Raw genomic sequence first — 14,350 nt, forward strand, 5'->3', positions numbered from 1 at the left:
CATCAGAACCTAATAATGCAATGGATTGTTTAAAAGCATCAAAAGCCACATGTGTCAATGACTAATATCAGTAGTTAAAAATTATAATAATTTTTTTATATAATCATAAATAAAATCATTGAGGTGAGTCATTTGAAACATAATATTCATTTTGATATTTTTTTATAATTTAATAATAGCAACTCTTAATATGCTAAATGACTTTTAAAACTAATAAATTAATCGAATCTGGGTATAGTCTCGCCTCAATTTTTTTAAGGCGAACAAGTTTACCAAGTATATAGTCGTTATCTCTTCAAGTAACAGGTTAAATATTTATTATTATTTTTTTTTATTAACTTTATTTAAATTATTTTATACAATTTATTTTTGTATACATATTTTTAAAATACAGTCTGTTTATTGCAAGACCAACTATCACTAGAAACAACTAGATAAATCTAGGGATAAATCATGCTATTGAGTTGGTTATAACAATGGGGATGACATTCCTTAGATGATATAAAAAACATGGTGGTGGTTTGTTGATCTTATTATCAGACACAATCATCTGTCATCTGTCAAGTTATTCAAGTTGTGGTGACTCAATTTATATAATAAATAATTAAAAAATAATATTTATTATTTTATATTATCAATATAACACCACCAACTTTTTGATTATTATTTTTGTTATTAACAATAATAATTGCATTAACCAATTCAAGTATTATTTATTTTCAAATTAAATTATGAGTGCCATGGAGTTGATAAAAACCGGCAAGGTAATTATTAATTATACATGTGTATTATTCAATTATCGAAACTATTATTATTTTTGTTATTTAAAGGTTGAAAATGTTCGGATGTTGGATAGATACAGCAATAATCATTCAGTTGGAACATTATATTTGACACCAACTCATTTTGTATTTATGGATTCAAATGGAAAAAAACAAATATGGGTAAAATTTATCAATTATTATTATTAAAAAGAACCAGTTTTAATAAATTTTAATTTTATTTATTAGATTTTAAATACTCACATTGCAAGTATTGATAAACAGCCATTAACAGCAGCAGGATCACCATTACATATTAAATGTAAACATTTTTTGACATTAACATTTATTATATCTAAAGAACGTGATTGCCATGATATTTTTATAACACTTACAAAACTATCATCACCAGGTAACGTAATTAATGTAAAATATATTTTGTTGTATATTATTATTAATTGTATAATATTACAGGAAAAATTGAAGATCTGTATTGTTTTAATTCACGTTTAACCAAAGATTCAGATGGTAAATTTGATGGATGGAATTTGTATGATACTCAGAGTGAATTTCAAAGACAAGGTTTACCAAATAGTGAATGGTCATTAACATGTCTTAATATTAATTATGAATTATGTGATACTTATCCAAGACTTCTTTATGTACCAACTGATTGTACAAATAATATTCTCATTGGAAGTGCTAAATTTAGAAGTAAAGGAAGATTACCAGTATTAACTTATCTTCATTCAAATAAAGTTAGTTTATTTATTTATATTTATAATAAATAGTTTTATAATTTTAAATGCTTTTTCTTGTTATAATAGGCTGCAATTTGTCGATGTAGTCAGCCACTGTCTGGTTTTAATGCACGTTGTCCAGAAGATGAACAAATGCTTTATCATATATTAATGACAAATCCAACAAATAAATTTATGTATGTTGTTGATACTAGACCAAGAATAAATGCAATGGCAAATCGTGCTGCTGGTAAAGGTTATGAAAATGAAAATTTTTATGAAAATATTAAATTTCGTTTTTTTGGTATTGAAAATATACATGTTATGCGTAATAGTTTATCAAAATTAATGGAATTACAAAGATCAACATCAATGAGTGCATTTTTATGTGGTTTAGAAAATAGTGGATGGTTAAAACATATACGTTCAATATTAGAAACTGGTTGGTTTATTGCAAAAGCTGTTAATAATGGTACAACTGTTGTTGTACATTGTAGTGATGGATGGGATAGAACTGCACAAGTTTGTTCAATTGCAGCATTATTATTGGATCCATTTTATCGTACAATACAAGGATTTCAGGTTTATATTTTTTTAAATTAAATATCAAAATAAAAATATGTATTTAGCAATAATAATTATTATTATTTATAGGCATTGATTGAAAAAGATTGGCTTGCATTTGGACATAAATTTAATGATCGTTGTGGACATATTAGTAGTGATCCAAAAGAATTAGCACCAATATTTACACAATTTATTGATGCAACTTATCAATTACTTCGTCAATTTCCATACATGTTTCAATTTAATGAATATTTTTTATTGACTCTACATGATCATGTTCATAGCTGTCAGCATGGTACATTTGTTGGTAATAGTGAGAAAGAAAGAATTATACTGAGGTAAATTAATATTTAAAAAAAAAAAACAAACATAAAATTTAAATTTGTATTTTAATAATAATTATTTTATTTTTTATTTATAGATTATCTGAAAGAACATGTTCATTATGGAGTGATGTTGCAACACAAATAAATGAATATATTAATCCACTTTATGCATGTAATAAATATAAAGATGAATGCAATAAATTATTAGAACCAAAATTATCACCACAATCAATTGAATTATGGAGAGGCTTGTATTTTAGATATGAAAATGGTATACATGCTAGAGAAAGTGGTGATGATTATTTATTAAAAATTCATGATCATACAACATCACTTGAAGATCATGCAAAATTATTAGTTAAAAGATTAAAATCATTGGGTCATAATATAACTGGTAATACAACAAATAAAAATGAGACAAATCAAAAAACAATACAACCAAAGAATAACTGTGATAATAATGATATTATTAAAAATGATGAAACAATTGATAAAACATTAATTGAAAAGCTAAATGGTAATGATGATGATAGAGCCAAAGCAAAATTATTAATGAATCAAATTGAAATTGAATTAAAGAGTGTTGCTTTGGATTGGAAATCAAGTAGTAAAATTGAAGAATGTTCATGTTCAATAACATTTGATGCATTTAATAAAAGAGTAAGTTGAATATTTATTTGTATAATTTAAATTATAATTTTATTAATTGTTTTTTTTTTTTTTTTTGTCTTTTTAGAATCATTGTTGGTCATGTGGTAATGTATTTTGTACAAGATGCATGGCAAATAGAAGTTTATTACCTGGTCATTTAACAAAACAAATTGTACCAACTTGTAAATCTTGCTCACAATCATCACCTCGTATTGTTAATTCATGAAATAAAACCAATAAACAACGTAGAGAACAATATAATCAATATCCAGGTAAAAAAACACCAATTCACTCTATTTTTATCACTCTACAACACAAGAGAAATAAATAATATTAATATAACAATTTTTATTAATAAATTGTATACAAAACATTAGTAGAAAATAAATTTAACAAAAAAATAATTAATTATTTAATGAAAATTATGTTAAATTATATACGTTTTAACGATTAGTTTCAATTAAATTTTTAAATTATGTTAAATAAGAAAATAATTTAAATTCAAGTAATTAAATTCAAATTATAATTACATTTATTTATTTTATTCAATTTTTTTTTTTAATTGTAGAAATCACGTAAATTTATTAGTAAATATTGAATTTTGTAATTAAATATTTAGTAGAATTAAAAATAGAAAAGAAAAAAGAATTAATATACTAAAAAAATAAATTATATATGTTATTAATTTATAATATTTCATATGACTTATTAGACAATAAACCAAAAATTGTTTTTTTTTCCAAAACTTTGTATTTTTTATTTTTTTTTAATATCAAGGAAAAATGATCTCTTTTAGCGATATTTGTAAAAATTTATTTCAATAATTAATTATAATTATAAAAACGAAAAGAAAACTAAAATTTAATTATCGATTGGTCAATTATTAATTATAATTTCATTCAAAATTTTAGTTCCATTAAAATTCATATAAACGCTTTTATTGTATACTATTCAGCGTTTTTATTTTATTTGTGAAATATTAATTAATTAATGAATCTTTGTAATTTAATAAATGAAAAAAAGAGATTTAAATCGTCTCAAGTTTCAGTATAGAAAAATTATTATTTACTTCTTATATTTATCCTTGTCAACAAGACTTTCCAGCTTTGCGTTACCAGTCATGTAGAAAATAATAATAATTATAATAATTACTCATTAAAAAAAAATTAACACTTGTTTCAAATTTTTCTTTTTTTGTAAAATTAATTTTATATTGTTTTAGGATTGTGCTAATATTTTCAATAATAAAAAAATCGGTCAATCGGTTTGGATTTAGACGTTGGATCTAAACTCATGAACTCTAGATAATCTTTTATCCCCGGATTCACCAAAGAGGCCCAATCAGGGTGTTTGTCGATTAAAAAAAAAATTAATTATTATATGTAGTTTTTGTAGTTTTGTGGAACAGTTGCGCGACAAGGTTCATCACCCTGTTTTCGTGGTGTAGTTGGTTATCACATCCGCCTAACACGCGGAAGGTCCTCAGTTCGAACCTGGGCGAAAACATTTTTTTTGAATTTTTACAATTGCTCTATGTTCAATGCTTCCGAAAATTTAAATTTTTGATATTTTGATGTTTGACCAACAAGTACATGAACTCGAATCTGCGAATTAATTTAGATAAATGCAATAGCAATTGGAATTACGACTTTATTTTTTAAACAAATATTCTCTTGTTCAATAAGTTATTGTTCTATTGTCGATAGTTGTCTATCGTTGTCTATTGTTGATAGTTCTCTTGTCGAACAATCTGTTACCATAAAAACATTGTCCTCGACAAACTGCATGTATTTAATTCTGTTAATTGTGACTAAGAAAGAAGATTTTATTGTCTATTTTATTGACAACCAATAAAAAAAAGTTATAATGATTAGATTGAAAAAATATGTCCCACATCTTGAGTAATAAATACCAACATTTAGTATCACTCCATCGTGGGTCAACACAGGTCTACACACAGTCAAATATTTTTTATTAAAATGTTTTTAAAATTACTTTTTTTACCGTCACATTAATACTCACAATTTCTATCAATTGACTATAATTTATTTACTATATAACTCTTCAAATATATATTCAAATTTTAAGACAAAAAAATTTTCCTCTTCAAATATTTAAATTTTGATATATTTTTTTTTTTTTTTTAAATAATACTTATCGTGAATTTAAGTTTTAGGTTTGCAAAAATAGACCTTGAAAACATTAATTGATAATTCAGATTTTTTCAATATCTTGATGGAATGACCGATGGTAGAGAAAAAACAACAATTGAGATTCAATTCGAATACTGTTGCACAACTTGCAACACCAATAATCATCAAAGGATGGAAAGAATCCAAGTATTGTTATTCAATTGAAAATAAAAAAAAACACAATCAGCCGATGAAAAAATGGGTATAAATATATTATATACCTTCAAAAAAAAAATAAAATATAGTTAATATTATGATTTATATTGATTCTTTTTATTTACAGAACAAGTTACAATGGATTATCAAATGATGATGATTTGAAATTTGAAAAACAATTCGCAATTTATCAACACATTTAAAAATTGATCTATCAATGTCAAGTGAAGTCATCACAGATAGCATATTAGTTACTTGATTTACTAGTCAACGAAACAAATTTTATATTATTGGTAAAACAAACATACAAATGAATTAGCATCATGGAATAATAATATAATTTTTTAAATCAAATTATTGTAGAAAATTATCCCTATCATCAAGAGTTATGGATCCATTCAGACATTGTATCAAAATTAGCCATGTAAAGTACAAATATTTCAAGCAATTGGAGATGAATACTCTTATTTTAATCGCAGTTGTGATTCATCAGTTTGAATTTTTTATTATGGTTATATATTTGTGTTAAAACCGTTGATTATGTAAATAGCTATCATTGAAGAGTGTTATTTATCAACTATTATTTTTCACTGTGTTACTCTCAGTTGTGATTTAATATCCTAATCAAATTGAAAATTTGTTATCGTCAATTAGTTCAAAAAAAATGCATGAATCAAAGCTTGAATTTAAATATTTAACATATGGTTTTGATAAAAAAAAAAATAACATTCTTGCAATTTAGAATATGAAGACAATTTTTCTATTTCCAGTTCTTGAATGTTGTTGTTATTGTTTTTGTTGAACAGCAAGCCAGGCACCTGTAAAATACAAACGAATTATTATTGAATTATTACAAACACATATAAACAAATATCAAAATAACAATTATATTTTCAAATGACTCACCTCAATGATTTTATTGATGATATATAAAAAAATTATTATAATTTTTAACTACTGATATCAGTCATTGACACATGTGGCTTTTGATTCAATCGAATCAATGATTTTAAACATTCCATTGCATTATTAAGTTCTGATGAATTTTTTTGACGATTATCATAACAAAATTCAATTATTTTAATAATATTTTGTGTTTCATCATTTAATAATTTCAAGTTAGCTTGACAATCATCATTTTTATAATAATAATTTGAATAATGTGATTGAATTAATTTTTTTGAATTTTCTAAAACTTGAAAAAAATCATCATTCATTTTATGGTACTGAGTTTGAATACGTTTTGGTAAATCTTCATCAATATATTTAAGTGACCAATTATTTTTACAAGCTATACATTGACATGTAAAATTATAATGTCTCAAAAGATGTGCTTGTCGTTGATCACGTTGATTTTCAAAACAAATTGGCCCATAATTATCATATATTTGTTCATCTTTTTTAATTGGTATCAGATTTTTAACAACAACAAAACCATTAGTAAATATTTTTGTTATCATTCGAAAACAACTATGATTTGTAAATGCAAGTGGTATTATTGTATGAACAATTGGCGTTTCTTCTCCAGCTGTGAATGCTAATAATTCATGGCTATTTATATCTGTTAGATATGAAATTTTGAAAAGTAATTTTATCAAAAATATAAAACGTGGATCTTGGGTTAATTTGCTCAAATCATTGTCCATTATTTTACCAAGATAATCAGTTTTTGTTGCCATTAAATATGCTGTTAAAATATTATTGGCTAAATAACAGCATTTTATTGATCTTTCACAGTTTAAATTTCTTGTCATACTGTAAATTGAACTAAATTTTGTTGGATCAAGTTTATTATTTGTGAATCCTTTAGTCAACGATTCCGGTTGACTGTCGATGTTATTAACAACTTCCATAAATTTATCAAAAGAACATTCTGATTCTTTCCATCCTTTAATAGCAAGTTGTGAATCAATTAGAAAACCAGTATCCATATCATAATTCAACATTGCATCAAGAACTGGACATTCATAATCATGATATAGTTTGATTGATTCATCTTTGCAATTAATTGAACAAAATACGATGCTCGTGCATTTATCACATGGTATACTTGCCCATGTTTGTTGCTTACAATGCCAACAATATTTATAATTAAATTGTTCTTTCAATAAAACTGAAACATATGGTTTATGAACCATCAAAGTTTCACCTGGTTTTATATCTCTAGCTGCAATAATATGTCTACCATATTTTTCATTGAATACAAGTTTAAGAGCATCAGATGTGCCTGGAAAGATTGGATTTTCATTATTTATTTTAAAAATTGAATGATCATATTCTGCCTCATAATACACTGATTTATCAATAAATTTATTTTTTTCTTCTTTATTAATTTCTTCAATCATTATTGACTGTTCGTTTTGCTCCAACTTTTTAACCCAACCACGTGCATCTTCAAATGCTTGATAAATCAATTGTACTGGTTGTTCTAGAATTTTTAAACACACTGCTTTGCGAAGATATAGATTTGACTTTATTGTTTCAGGACAATCAACAATTTCAAGAGCATGATCAATGTCTATTAAACATTCACGTATTAATTTTGCTTTTAAAAAAATTAAACTTCGAGCATCATAAGCCAATGATAATTCTTTACTTTTTATTGGTGCAAATGCTATACTTTTTGTGCACAAATCAAAGCTCGTATTTAAATAATTATCATCTGGTTTTGATGAAAAATAATAACTTCCTTGTACTTTAAAATATGATGACATCACAGGACATTTTTTTTTAACTTCTGGCTCTTGAATTGTTACTGTTGTTTCATCATGACACAATTTATACAACACAAACTTTATAAACTTATCATCATCTGAATCTATAATTTCTTCATCGTTGTCATTCACCAAGTCTACAATTTTTTTCGTAAATGTTTGTAGCCATTCACCTGACTTATTTTTCATGTTGTTCATTGTTAAAATATTTTATTAGACTGCACCACAATTTTTCGGTCCAAAAATATTTGATGTGTTGGCCAATAATTGATCAAATAATCAACAATTTATTGTTATCTTATTATTTCTTTTGCACTCAAATAATTTTTGTTCACAACACAGCTTGTAAACAATAAATAACAAAAAAAAGAAAGAGATATTCTCAGACAATGTCTACAACTAAACTGTGACTATATTCACAAATAAAATTAAAATAAAATTCAGAAAAGATAAAATTTTACTAATTTTTATTATTATGATTATTATTCTGAAGAAATAATATAAATGAAAAATATTATTTTCATAAAATAAATTTACTGAAATGTTTACTTGAATAGCCTTATCATTTATTTTCTATTTTTATTCGTAAACAAATGAGAAAATTTTATATTTTAAAAATATTGAAAAAATGTAAATTAATATATTGTTATTATGCAAATGAATTTTTGATTCAAATCTTTGAGTATTATTCATGCATTAAAATAGTTTGTAAATAAATATTCCCGTAATTTAATTATCATTTGAATTTTTAAAATTTTTAAATAAAATAATTGGTATTTGCCGAATTAATTTAATAATTTTCTTTTGCGTTAAAATCAAGATAATTAGAGTGCCAAAGTTGCAACTTCAACACACAAGTATATTTGCGATTATTTTTTAAGGTCCCAATTAAAACTGATTATTTTTTATATATGTACTTTTTAGAATGACAAAATTAATGAAAAAAAAACTGATTTATTTTCTCAGTAAAGTAAAAAGATTTCAGACAAGCGAGGGTGCTAATATTTTTTTCAAATCAAAATTAGGTGAACTCAAACAGTCAAATGACCTTGGAACTTTTAAACAGCCTTAATATTTATTTTTTGTTTTTTTTTTCCATTTTTCAATTATGCAATTTGTATGGTCTTACTATTATACTGATGTATAACGTATAACAGAAGGATTCAGATTCATAATAAAAAACTGATTGTAATAATTATAATAATAATTTAAAGCATCGTATTTTTGATTATTTATTGTCATACTGCAATACTTTGAAAATTTAAGAAACTAAATTTGCCATCTGTACTTCCACGTCTTAATGATTTTGGTTTTTTTTCAACTTTATCAAAAACTTCTTCTAGCTTGTCAAAACACTTGTTTGATTCTTTAAACCCTTTGATTAATAATTGTAAATTTAAAAGGAAACTAGTATCATCACTGTACCTTAAAAATGTTACAATAATTGGACATTCATAATCATGAAATTCACGCATTGCTTTGTCTGCAAAACAACGTGAACAAAATATAACTCTTGTGCATTTTTCACATGGTATACTTGACCATGTTTGTTTACAACAATACCAACAAAAATTGTATTTCTTTGATGATAATAAAACTGGTACATATGGTTTTTGTACTAACAATGTTTCACCTGGTTCAATGTCTCGTGTTGCCACAATATGTCTTCCATAATTTTCATCATTTAATTGTAATTGCATCAGATGCACCAGAAATATCTGGATTTTCATTTTTTAATTCTACCATTGATGGATGTTCATTATATGTTACTTTATAATACGTTGGATCAAATGTTGTTTCATTTTTTTGAAGAGCAATTCTACGTTCCATCAAATCACGTGATTGAGCTTTCATGTTTTTTACAAATTTTCGTGAATCTAAAAATGTATTTTTAATTAAAGATTGATCTTTTGTTGTGATTTGATAACATGTTGCTTTGCGAAGATACAATTTTAATCTGGACAATTATGAGTGAGCAATGAATTCTCAATATTTTCAAGACAGTCACTAATTAATTTAGCCTTGAAAGTAATCTCTCTTCTAAGATTAAATGCCAATGCCAATAATTTACTATCTGTTAGTGCATAAGCTATACTTTTGGTACAAATATTGAATGTATAATCCAAAATAGTTTTATCATGTCTTAAATTAAGCTGTGCTTGCATCTTGAGCATTGATGCAGCATCAGCAGATTTACAGTCAATTTTTGGCTTAGGAATAATATCATCTTTTTCGTCTCTTTTGCATAATTCTTCCAAAATGAACTTGATAAATTCAGCTCTATTTTCAATTACATTGTTTGCATTATTCTTATAAGCCTTTTTAGTGCAATCTTTAAAAAATTCATACCAATTAGCTGAAGAACAAATATAAATAATTATTTCAACTATTTCAATAATAAAAAAAAAACATGAATAAACTAAATTTTTAAATTATAAAATATAAACTTACAGTCGTTTGTTCTAGCCATTTTTTAAATTAAACAGTCCACAAAATTATCGACAATTTATTGTTGTCTTATGATTTCATTGCACTCAAATAATTTTTGTTAACAATACATGATTTACTAATTATTTTTGCAATGAGTCATTTAAAATTTGAGTAAATTTTAAAAATTAATCTGTAAAAATAACAACAATTAATAATTAAATTATATTTTTATATTTTTTTGATTCAATTGTTGTTATTTAAAAAAAAAATAATAATAAATTCTTATATTTTTTTTTCTTTTATTATTATTTTATTAACTTTCATCATTTTATTAATTCAAAACTTATTTTTCTATAATTTTTTTATCCACAAATAAAATAATAATAATAAGAAAAGAAAAAGATAATAAATCGTACATTTTACATAATTATTTTCCGCATCAATTGTAGTTAATTATAATGTATTACCAACAGCTGATTAAAATAATAATAAAAAAAATCTCAAAGAATGTAAAAAGAATAAAAAAAAAAATGTGAAAATAAAAATTTTCCAATTGAGTATCATTAACAAAAAATTCTACGAATACAATATATTTTTTGTTTATATCATCAATTGTAAATTATAAACAGCAATTGAAATGATGAGTACCACGTTGTTATGTAAAATGATAAAAAAAAAAAAAAAAGAGAAAATAATAATAGAGGTATGATCTTTAGCGCTTGTAAGACCTTGATTATAATGTATTAATTACAATTGATTATTTCAAATCGGCCAATGTCATATAAATTATAAATAAAAATAGGATAATTATTGATTGAATCCAACTATATATAAACAGTGAGTTTTCTTTTATTCATCTTTATATTCTCACAACAAATCAACAATGAAGCATATATTTTTTTTGATTATTATTTTTACTTTTTCATTATCTATTGAAGTAAGTAAAAATTATTTCTAAACATTATTATTGTCAACAAATTATTTATAAATAATGATTAATATTTTTTGTTTGTTTGTTTTTTTTTAGGCAGCGGATAATGAATATTTTTCAAAATTCATTGCAGCAACGCAACAATGTATGGAAAATAATAAAGTTGATGATAGCATTTTGAGTCGTGTTCTTGAAGGTGAAATGGTTGATGATAAATCATTTGATTGTTTTGTTGCATGTCTTCTTGAAAAACTTGAATTGGTAAGTGTTAAATTTTAAAACACTTTTGAATTTTAAAATTTGAATACAAAAAAAACTTTATATAAATTTTACTTCAATTGAAAATTGGCGTTTTAAATATGTCAGGATGAGAAAAAAAAAAAATATTAAATGCATTTTTTAAAATATTAGATCATCATTTTCTCAAAATTAAATTTGACCTCTTTTTTTTTTCAATATTAAATTTAAAAAATTGAGCTAAATAGTTATTCAACATTTAAAATAAAAATATAAATTGTGTTATTTGAAAAATTTTAAACTCTATATAATTTTTAAATAATTTAAATTATTTAATTTTTGTAGATAGGATCAGATGGATCATTAAATACAGATGCTGCTATTTCAAAAATTCCGGCAGACATTAAAATACATGATCAACTTGAAAAAGTTGTTCGTACTTGCAGTACTCGAAGTAAGATTTAATCCAAATTAAAAATATTAATTCCCATTTGTTAATTTTATAATATATATTTTTTTTATATTCACAACAGAGGGAGAAGATAAGTGTAGCACTGCTCATATGTTATTTGTATGCTTACATGAAAATGACGTGAGTTGAAAAAAAAAGTTTTTAAATTTATTAACAATTTTCATATTTCAATAATTAATTAAATTTTACTTTCACCAGGTTCCTGCACTACTTCTTGGTTCATAAATTGATACTTAATGATTATTATTATAAATGGACCTGGATGACAAAATTTTGTATAATTTGATAAATACCAATAAATTGTATTTTAATTAAAATTCAATTAAATACATTTTAATATTTTAAAGATTAATTTTTATTTATTTTATAATGATCCATAAGCTGTTATTAATTGCATCCAACTAGAAGATCGAGCAACAATTGAATTAGTTTATCACTTTTATCACCAATTGGTTATTGAATATAATCTATTTCATTGTTAAATTTTAATAATTGAGTTGAATAAATATTCACAAGTAATATAGACTTATTTGCTAGCGAAAAAAATATGTTTATTTATAGTTTTTTTACAAGTATTTTTAAAAAATTTCAAGTAAAAATTTATAGATTTACTAATAATAGTACAATGTTTATTTTAATATTAAAATTAATTTTAAATTTGTCAGTATAACAACACTTAAATAATTCAGTTTGTTTTCATAATTTATATGATGAAATGATTAACAACCTGATGAAATTTTTCGTCACATTCCAATGATGTTATTTTTTAGTGCAGTCACAAAAATTGGTAACAACGTAAAACTTGAATAAAAGAAAAAAAAATAATAATAAAAAATAACAAAACAGCAAAATAAAATAAAAAAAAAAAAAAAACACGAATATATAATAAAATGCTGGAAGGATCCATGAACGTCATTCTCGGCACGTAAAATCCTTTTTGAAAATGTTTCGGCAAAAATGTACGATTTCAGTGAGAAATTGTCTCTTTTTATATAAAAACTTTCTTTGTCTTACTTTTGTCTTTAAGACTTTTATCATCTTGTTTTTGTATACCATCAAAGTCCTCACCCCCTATCATGGACACGCACCTCTGCTCATTTATTCTATCCATTTCTGTAAGTTGCAAGTCATCCTTCAATGTCAATCCAACGTGTAGTCAGTCCGTGGACCGAAGATCGTTCGAGTGGTTGTGCGATTTGAATGCGTTAAGATACCGACATTCTAACTTTTTTACTTTCAAATACTCTGCCGTCCCTTTCTTCACATTTTTATGTTTCTTTTTCTCTACATGTTCGCACATTGCTTCATTCCATGCCACCTTAACTTTTTATTCCATTTGTGTTACCAAGCCCGAGAACAAGACAATTAGTGTTGAATAAGAAGTAGAAAAAACAACGGGAAAAATGTAAGGAACAGGTAAAGAAGAACAAGACCAAGAGAAAAAAAAAAATACATATATATATATGTATATATAACACAAGGTAAACAGTGAACATGGTTATAATGGCTAATTGATGGCGGCACCTTGATTTGTAAAACAGTTGAATATGACGAGAAAATATTTTCTTAAAAAAAAAGTTCAAGTATTTTAATTCAGTGTATACTTATTATTACATTTTCATGATGCATTTAACAACTTGATGGTTATTTAAATATAAAAATAATTAATTTAATAATTTATATACAATATTTAGAAATTTTATATATTGTAATTTCTAATTTGAAGCTCTATAATATTTTTTTTTTTAACTATATTGTTGCAAATATTTGGTATATAAAGTATTATCAATTGATATTTCGGAGTAACTTGTTTTTTTATTATTATTATTGAGATACAAATTCTAGTTTTATCAGTACAAATGAGCCTTTGTTCTGCTTTTTAAAATAAAAAAAAATTATCTAAAAATATTAATTTTTAAAAGCGCCATGCAATTGTTTATCAAATATTTTTATTAACAAATGCATGGCGACTTCAAACATTAATATTTTTTAATAATTTTTTTTTATTTTAAAGAACAGAACAAAAGCTAATTTGTACCGATTAAATTAGAATTTGTACCTCAATAATTAAAGTAGATATGCAATTGTTAATTATCATATTAGAGTAAATAATTTTTTTTGTTGTTATTCTTGAGGTACAAATTCCGGGCTTGGTGGTACAAATTAGTACAAA

The 14,350-nt window shown here is 23.9% G+C and overlaps 2 protein-coding genes and 1 non-coding gene across 3 annotated transcripts; all 3 read left to right on the forward strand.

Annotated features, from left to right (window-relative positions):
- Positions 1 to 471: 471 nt before the first annotated feature.
- LOC122849041 (myotubularin-related protein 6) lies at positions 472 to 3,301 on the forward strand. The gene is made up of 8 exons (XM_044147569.1): positions 472 to 764; positions 831 to 944; positions 1,011 to 1,173; positions 1,236 to 1,519; positions 1,589 to 2,083; positions 2,156 to 2,406; positions 2,490 to 3,054; positions 3,131 to 3,301. Exons 1-8 carry the CDS (start codon positions 732 to 734, stop codon positions 3,269 to 3,271), a joined length of 2,046 nt encoding a protein of 681 aa, XP_044003504.1. The 5' UTR covers positions 472 to 731; the 3' UTR covers positions 3,272 to 3,301.
- Positions 3,302 to 4,477: 1,176 nt separating this feature from the next.
- Trnav-aac lies at positions 4,478 to 4,551 on the forward strand. The gene has a single exon. It is a non-coding gene; the product is annotated as a tRNA-Val (tRNA).
- Positions 4,552 to 11,398: 6,847 nt separating this feature from the next.
- On the forward strand, positions 11,399 to 12,529 carry LOC122849042 (general odorant-binding protein 69a-like). The gene is made up of 5 exons (XM_044147570.1): positions 11,399 to 11,474; positions 11,565 to 11,729; positions 12,051 to 12,159; positions 12,239 to 12,297; positions 12,376 to 12,529. The coding sequence occupies exons 1-5, from the start codon at positions 11,421 to 11,423 to the stop codon at positions 12,400 to 12,402; spliced, it is 414 nt and encodes a 137-aa protein (XP_044003505.1). The 5' UTR covers positions 11,399 to 11,420; the 3' UTR covers positions 12,403 to 12,529.
- Positions 12,530 to 14,350: the final 1,821 nt, after the last annotated feature.

This window comes from Aphidius gifuensis, linkage group LG2 (assembly GCF_014905175.1).
Source record: "Aphidius gifuensis isolate YNYX2018 linkage group LG2, ASM1490517v1, whole genome shotgun sequence".
Lineage (NCBI taxonomy): Eukaryota > Metazoa > Arthropoda > Insecta > Hymenoptera > Braconidae > Aphidius > Aphidius gifuensis.